The sequence below is a fragment of the Blastomyces gilchristii genome (assembly GCF_000003855.2).
Source record: "Blastomyces gilchristii SLH14081 genomic scaffold supercont1.2, whole genome shotgun sequence".
Taxonomy (NCBI): domain Eukaryota; kingdom Fungi; phylum Ascomycota; class Eurotiomycetes; order Onygenales; family Ajellomycetaceae; genus Blastomyces; species Blastomyces gilchristii.
Window position 1 is genome coordinate 472,681 of NW_003101681.1, and position 8,688 is coordinate 481,368.

The 8,688-nt window shown below is 30.7% G+C and overlaps 2 protein-coding genes across 2 annotated transcripts; both read left to right on the forward strand.

The window, feature by feature from the left end:
- Positions 1-564: 564 nt before the first annotated feature.
- Positions 565-1,588, forward strand: BDBG_16229 (uncharacterized protein; the record flags this gene model as incomplete). Its single annotated transcript, XM_031724223.1, has 3 exons — positions 565-723; positions 1,199-1,358; positions 1,473-1,588. Coding segments are annotated over 3 exons (435 nt in total), but the record flags the coding sequence as incomplete, so codon positions are not given.
- A 2,714-nt stretch (positions 1,589-4,302) lies between these two features.
- BDBG_16230 (uncharacterized protein) lies at positions 4,303-4,506 on the forward strand (the record flags this gene model as incomplete). Its single annotated transcript, XM_031724224.1, has 1 exon — positions 4,303-4,506. A coding segment is annotated over one exon (203 nt), but the record flags the coding sequence as incomplete, so codon positions are not given.
- Between the last annotated feature and the right edge of the window lie 4,182 nt (positions 4,507-8,688).

Sequence of the window (8,688 nt, forward strand, 5' to 3'; positions counted from 1 at the left end):
TCAGATTATGATAAACCTTTCTATATTGAGATGAATGCATCTGAATAAGCTATCAGAGATACTCTTCTACAGATGAGTAATAACAACAAGCTGCACTCAGTAATATATAATGATAGAAAACTATCAGATGCTGAGCTCAATTACTCAGTATATAAAAAGAAATTGCTAACAATCAAGCACACACTGATGTTATAAAATAGATATATTAATAATCAGTATATGACAACAGTGATTACAGATTATAAAAGCCTCATCTATCTACAATTGATAATAAAATCTTTCAAACACTTAGTATGTTAAATCTCAGAGTTTTAAGTGTATAATCTTCATATTAAATACTAAAAGAAATTGAACACTGTGATACCTGATGCAATCAGTCACAGACTTGATTTCATGAGTGAGAATTCTGTGAATCAGATATAAGAAAAGTTCATGTTAAATATACAGAGAGAAAATAAGAAATCAGAATAAGTGAATACAATGATCTCTTACTTGAAAAATGACAAGATATCAGATAATAAGTATCTTATAAAAGTAGTAGAAGAGATACTTCTGAACTTCAAGCTGAGAAATTTGAAAAACAATGTTATGTTTTACTGTAATCTAGAATATGTTAAAGCTCTCTATCAGAAATATTCATTTAGATGTGACTTGATGACTTGCATGCATAAGAAATTCAGTCACTTAGAAAGTTCTGAACTTATGAGTGTACTTAAATCAAGAGTATACTGGCCAAGCATGACTAGACTGGCCGCCGGGACCATGAATTTCACATTTGATCTCATTTGATCTGGTCTCATACATTTCTTGGCGTGAATCCCGCTGGGACTAGTTATTAAAAAAACATGCAAAGTGACTATATATCAGATATTAAAATGAAATCATGACTTGAAAAAAATGAGAAAGTAGTTTCATTTGATTTTATTTAGTTCCATTCTTGGTATAAAGTAACTATTTTTAGACATTTTAAGATTTTTTTTAGACTATTTTTAATTTTTTAAAAAGTAACACTTTTTGATAACACTTAAATGAGATTTAAAGTCATTTAAAGCAATAAAAATAATTTAAATTAAGAAGTGAAAATCATGATCTCATTTGAAAAATGTGACAAGAGTAGACAGTAAGTCTTACTGAAACTGTATGAGACTACTATCTAATGTTAAAACCGTGTAATGGGATCAGTCGAATTGATAATGAGACTATTAAAAAATCTGATCCTGGTCCCAGACACAGTCACACGGTCAGTCTAAGCATGACTGAGAACATTCAGATGTACACTCATAAGTGCCTAAATTATCAGATTGTAAAAGAATCTAAGAAAGAGTTGAAATATGAGAAAGTACAATATCAGATGAAATGTATGATACAACTGTTCAAATAATAAGAGATGAATCTTATAGACATACTGCTATAAACATCAAATGAAAATCATTGAATAATCACTGCTATTGACTATACTACTGACTGACCAGTCATGAAAGCAGTTTCAGAGATGATAGAGAAGATGATGATGAAGTTTCTACATAATGAGATCTATATTAACTATGAAATGTCATGTGAGATTCTAACTGATAACAGTGCAAATCTTGTAGAAGAAGTGACAAGGTATTTTATAAGTCAGTTATAGACAAGACATTGTAGAACAACATTATATCATTTATAAATAAATGAGAAGATAAAACACTTGAATGACATTCTGAGTAACATACTAATGAAATATCTAGTGAGTAAGTCTATATAACTATAAGATGAATATCTCAGCCAGGTGCTATTAGTCACATGAATTCAACAGCATGCAGACTTCAAGTATTTATCATTCTATCTATTGCATGAATTGCATCTGCGCATTTCAGAGAATGCTTTAGAACAGATGAGAGAGAGAACAGCAGTTACAGACACAGCAGTTACAGTTGTAAACACAGCAGTCACAGACATGAAATCAAGATTGAAAGAGATCAGTCACATACATACAAAAGTTAATAAGTTACTTCTGAATCAAGCAATTCAATTGAAAAGAATACATGACTCACTAGTTAAGAAATCAAGTCTTAAGATAGAAATATAAGTTCTTGTACATAATAAGAGTTCTGAGAAGTTTTAACCTAGATAATTTGAGCTCTATAAAATACTCAAATCACATTCTCTGAAAACATATACATTGAAGAAACCAGAGAAACAGATCTTACACAACTTAATAAATGATTCATGTCTTGTGAAGATAAAGATGTGCCAGCGTGGCCCAGTTGATAAGCCTGGTAATCAAGGCCGCACACATTAAGAGTGTGTGAGTTCGAATCCCATCACTGACACCTGTCACTTCTTACTCATGAAAGCCCTCATGTAATAGAAGCTGAGCCTAATTAATAAGGCTTGATGTGGAGTAGAACTCTCTACTGTAAGTCAAGTCACTAGTTAAGTGAGATTCTGTGAACACTTATCAGAGCTGATATAAAGTGTCAATGTCTCACTATTCTACTATGCATTCATCAAGGTTCTAACAATATAGAGCCAAGTCTAATGTAGTGATTATACACTACTTAAGTGAGTCTCTAACTAGAGCTGTCATCAGAGCCTAGCTTTCTCTCAAATACAGAGAATGATTTTGAAAACTATCTGACTAGCAGGCTTAGACACATATCTAGGTTCTAGACAGAGCACTCTGATAGGCTAGAGCCTGCAAGCTCACTGTCAAGCCCTAATACTGACAGAGAGAACTGTAGTCATCAAGTCTATGATTAGTTCCTAACATGAGATGAGGTCATAACAGCTGATTGATAGGCCTATGAGCATCTAATGAGGCTGAGATCAGCAATCGGAAGCTTGATGTGTACATCATCAAGTGAGCAGTGGCAGCCACTAACTAAGATCTCTGAAAATTAGTGACTGGCCCGAGAGAACAGACGCGGTGATCAGTTAATTATAGAGGGTTAAATGTAATTAGCTTAAGATGCATTCTGCGGGTGGCTAGCGCCCGTAGTCTAACCTAGTTACTGAACTAGTGTGAAAAAAATCAGGTGTTTTATACACAAAAGTCTGTTATTCTTCTTTTGAAATAGTCTGACTATCTTTTCAATTGAAAACAGACTTAGAAACCTCTTAATTAAAACAGTCTGACTAACTTTTCAATTCAAAAGAGTTTAATAAATATCTCAATTGAATTAGTCTGATCAACTTTTCATTGAGTAAGAACAATGAGTTCAAAAGTACACTTAGTTAATGTGGAAAAGAATGCTTTCTCAAATACTATTTCTGAGATTGAAATTCTGAAGAGAAGAAAGAAAGAAGAAATAGAGAAACAACAAGTTCTTGAAATACAGAAACTTGAAAAAGTAAGTAAAATTCTTGAAAAGCAGTGTCTGAGTGAGATGAATGAAGAAGTTCTGTTAATTCTTCATGCTCAGACTAGACAACTACAGGAAGTGATCAAGTTCAAACTTGGAATTTCAAACACAGTTCAAAAAACTTTGAAAATTTCTAATATAATCACTGACTCTTCAGTTTACTCTTCTTTCTTTTCTACTTCTTCTTCTTCTTCTTCTTTAAATCAGAAGAAAATATATGCTCAAGCAGCTGAATCTGCTGTCTCTAAACCTGCTATCTCTAAATCTGCTATCTCAAAACCTGCTCAAAATTCTGAGAAAACTGAGAAGAATACTGCTCATACTTCTATTCATAGAAGAGTGAAGAAAAGAATGCAAAAAGAGAAAAATCTTCAAATCTTCAAATATAGAAGACTTATTCTCAAAGTCTCAAATCAGAACATATTGCAGAGAAATAAGCTAAACTCAAACCTCATTTTCAGAATTAGAAATGAAATCAATCAGCAGTTCTTTTCTCAGTTAATGACTGATATTAAAGTTCAAAAATCAGTTATAGCTTCAATTGAGTTATTCTTCTTTGAAAACTTCATCATTCTGATCATAATGTCTGAATTCAGTGCAGAATTCCTTATTCAGAATAAGAATCTCTGAAAGTCAGCAGTAGAATCTCTGTTAAACACAACAATTCTATCTGAGAGAGATAAAAAGTGAGATAAATTTATTCTTCATGATATTTGAGTTGAAATCTTTGACTGTGAGAAAGAAATGCTACTTCTCAAAAATGAATTGAAAGAATACAATTCTATTCAACTGAGAAAAGAGCCTGTATCACTTAATTCAATTGAGTTCAGACAGAGTAGAAGAAATGTCTCTGTTCTAGTGTATATAAAGACACTTGAATAATCAAGAATCTCTGAAGTAAGAGTAGCAGATTTGAAAATGAGAGTTCATGAATACAAAGACTCAAGAATGAATCTCAAAGCTCAAACACAGTGTTCAAACTGTGAAAGATATGAACACTTTACAATCTCTTATTTCAGAGACTCAAAATGTGCATTCTGTGCTAGAGATTATAAAACTAGTGAGCATAATTGTGAAACATGCTTAAAAAGAGATGAAATATGTCAACATACTCTGCTTAAGTGCTTCAATTGTAAAGAAAAACATGCATCTAGCTCAAAAGAATGTGTATTTGCTCCAAGAACTCAGAAGAACTGGAGAAAAGATAAAGCTCAAAGTGAATCTAAAACTGAAGAGAAAAGTCAAGCTAGTAAATCTACAACTGCAAGCTCAAAAAGAAGAAATTCTTAACTATTTAGATTTTCAAACTTCAACTCTTCAGCTAAGTGTAAACAGAATTTGAATTCTTAAACTTCTGTTAAGATTAGAGAATTGAGAAATGACTCTGATGATAAACTAGATATAATGCAAGCAGTTAAGATTTCTACTTTTCAAAATAGTTATAATCTACTATCTGATAATAGAAATTAGATTCTACTCTATCTCTACTCTCTCTTAGTATGGATATACAACAAAAACAACAAAAAAAGTTTAAAAACTCTTCAAAAATCACATTTATTCAAAATAATGTGAATAGAAACTCAAATTGTATTTATTCTTGTCTTCAGATTGCATTTGAATAAAAAGTTGACTTTGTACTTCTTCAAGAACCAAACTTTGATACTGAGTAAAAGTACATTATTTCTCATTCAAGCTATTACTGCTTTCTTTCTGAAAAATCTGAGATAAAATCAAGAGTAGTGATCTATGAAAGAAAAAGATCAAGATATCAATTTAATTTGAGATTTGATATCATATCTGCCTCTGATATTCTAGTGGGTGATATTATAGATAAAGAGAATGAGTTTGATACTATTCAACTTATAAATATCTATAATGAAAAGTCATTGAAAGAAAACAACAATACCTGGAAAATTGATAGAGGATTTTTGAATGTAACTCTCTTAAAAAACTCTATAATTGCAGGAGACTTCAATGCACATCATCTCTGATAAAACTCAGAGTGCACAAGAGTAGTAAGAGCAGATAAACTGGTTGAATAAACTTTTAAGCATTCAATAGATTTAGTTAACAAGTCTGATCAATAAACATTCTTTAGAAAAGGCATGAAACAGAAATCTATTATAGGTCTAACTTTCATGTCATAAAATCTAATTGAAAAAAGACTTATAAACTGATTTATTGATTCAAATGAAACCTCAGAATCAGGTCATGAGATCATTCAATTTGATATTGAACTGAGTGAAAAACAAAGAAGTGAAAATCCTCTTCTCTCTAATCAGTATAACTTTGAAAAAGCTGATTGAAAAGCAGTTGAAGAAAGAGTAAAATAGCTGAAATCTGAAAGACAGAGTGAGCTTTATTGAAATCAAAGTCAAGATATCTTAAATGAAATGCTTGAGAATAGAGCAAAGCTGATTACATCTATTCTTCTAACAAGTATTGAAGAAAATATTTCAAAGAAAAAGTCTTCTGAGTTTTTCAAATCTTGATGGAATAAGAATATCACTTCTAAAAGAAAGCAATTAGTCACTGCTAAGAGAGAGTGAAAGAATAACTTAATATCTGATGAAGAGTTCAAAGCTATTCAAAATGAATATTTTTCAGATATTAAAAAAGCCAAAACAGATTGCTGAAACAAATTTCTTGAAGAATCATAAGAAAAAGAAGTTTTTAAAGCCTTCAACTATACTAAAACAAGAAGTGTAGCAAAGCTTTCCATCTTAGAATATGAATTTCAGAATGAATTGTATACAGCAAACTCTTTTGAGAAAAAATGTCAAGCTTTTATAAGAATTCTCTTTCAAAACTCATCACATTTAGAAGAGAAGAATATGTCATTTCATGAATATATTGATGAAAATAACTGGGAATGGCCTGAGCTTACAGGTGATGAACTAGAGTCAGCAATATTCTCAAGTTCAACTAAAACTGCTGCAGGGCCTGATTCAATTAATCATTTAATTATTCAAAACACATATTTCTACTTGAAGAATGAATATTTTGAGCTTCTTTTCAATCTCTTAAGAAATGGTTATCATTCTGAATGCTGGAGAGAAGCTACTGAAGTAATCCTTGTAAAATCTAATAGAAAAGCTTCAGTTTCTAAGTTATATAGAGTAATATCTCTGTTGAACTGTTTGAGAAAAGTTCTAGAAAAGATAATAGCTACTAGATTATCTTTTATAAGCTCTATTAGTGATTCTCTTCTATTTAATGAACAAATGAGAGATAGAAAACAATGTTCTGCAATTGACACTGTTCTCTCAGTTATTCATGATATTCAAGTAGCAAAGCATAGAGACCTGGTCTCAACTGCAGTTTTTATTGACATAAAAGATGCATTTGATCATGTTTCAAAGTCTAAGATGATTCAAACTTTGAAGATGTTAAAACTGTCACTTTCTCTAATAAAATAAGTTGATTGTTTCATATCTAAAAGAATTATACAACTATTCTTTGATGGAAGAAGACAAGATAAAACTGAGATAAAAATAGAAGTATCACAAGAATCTTCAATCTCACCTGTTTTATTTGCAATATACACTGCATATTTATTCAAGAATAGAGAGATGAAAATAGTGAGATCTTCAAGTTATGTAGATGATATTGATCTACTCTACAGTTCAAAGACAATCAAAGAGAATTTAGAAGTGATTGAGAAAGCAGTAAAGAAAGTCTTTGTTAGAGCAGATATCAATCTAATTCAATTTAATATGAATAAAACTGAGTTAATTCACTTTTTTTCCAGATTTAATGAGAAAGAACTAAGTCTAACTCTTCTGAATAAAGAGATTAAACCCAGTTTGAATGTCAAATGGCTAGGAGTATGGTTAAACTTCAAGTTAAATTTTAAATATCATATTCAATAAAGAATCATCAAGGCAGAGAGACTACTGAATAGTATAATCAGACTATCAAATACTGAGAGAGGTCTATCTTTTCAGGCTATGAGACAGTTATACATAGCCTGTATTACCTCAGTAGCTGATTATGGAGTTCAAGTTTGATGAAATAATCAAGATAACTTCACTGAACTGTTTCAAAGTCTACAAAACAGAGCTTTGAGAAGAATTCTGAGAGCATTCAAATCATCTCCTATTAAAGCAATGGAAATTGAAGCCTCAATTCCACCTCCTGCTATTCAGTTTGAAAAGGCCTGTATGAACTATGCTCTGAGAGTCATAAAGATGAGCTCAAATCATATAATCAGAGAAAGAGTCTCTTCTTCATTTTCATCAGTTAACTCAGGAAATGAACTGGATTGAAATAGATTTCTTGATTAAAATGAGAATAATGCTTTAAAGAAAATGCTCTCTCAACTGTATAGACTATGTTCACTTATTAAGAATCAATTTTCTTCATTAAATGTTGAGAAAATTGCTCATGAGAAGATATCTCTCTGAAGAGAAAAGCTGAAATCTCTCATAGACTTATAAATAAGTGAACTATCTAAAGAGAGAGAATATGAACAGCATTTGAAGAAGATCTCTACAATTAATATAAAAGACTCTATTCTGATTTACTCAGATGGCTCAAAAAATGAGAATTTAAATAGATTAGATGCAGGCATTGCTTATACTGAAGATAATATTAATTTTATCTCAGATTTCTGGAATTTAGACTGTGAATCTGAAGTCTTTGATGCTGAACTATTTGCAATAGTGAAAGCTTTCAAACTCATTGAAATAAAATCTTATAAAAGAGGAAATAGTTTGAAAGAGGCATGAATATTCTCTGATAGTCAAGCTGCTTTAAAAAGACTTAGAAATAGTCAGATTTATAATGAGCAAATGAATCTTGATCTGATTTTAAACTCTGTTTTGAAAATTCAAAAGAGAAGAACATCTAAACTGATAATTCATCTGCATTGAGTTTCTGCTCATATGAATATTCATGACAATGAATTGACAGATTCAGCTGTAAAAAAGAGTTCAGAATTAAGCAGATCTATTCAAAAAACAGTGTTCTGGTCTTTCATAAAGAGAAAGATAAAAGGATCTTGTTTAAATAAGTGAAATGAAAGCTGGCAGAAACAAAAGAAGAGCATATATTATTCAAGATTTGAGATAAAATCAAAGTGAAAATCTTGTTCAATTAAATGTAAAAAGAAAATATTCTCATTCATAATTCAGCTAAAACTAGGACATGATTATTTCAAATCTTATATACAAAAATTTGATGATAGATTTGATTCAACAGAGTGCTCATTCTGCAATACAAATGAGAATTCTGAGTATATTGTAATGTATTGTGCATTATACAATAGTCTCAGAGTCAAATTAAAGAAGAAGTATGATTTAAATCAATTAAATATGAGGTTCTTATTCTCAACTGAGACAGGACT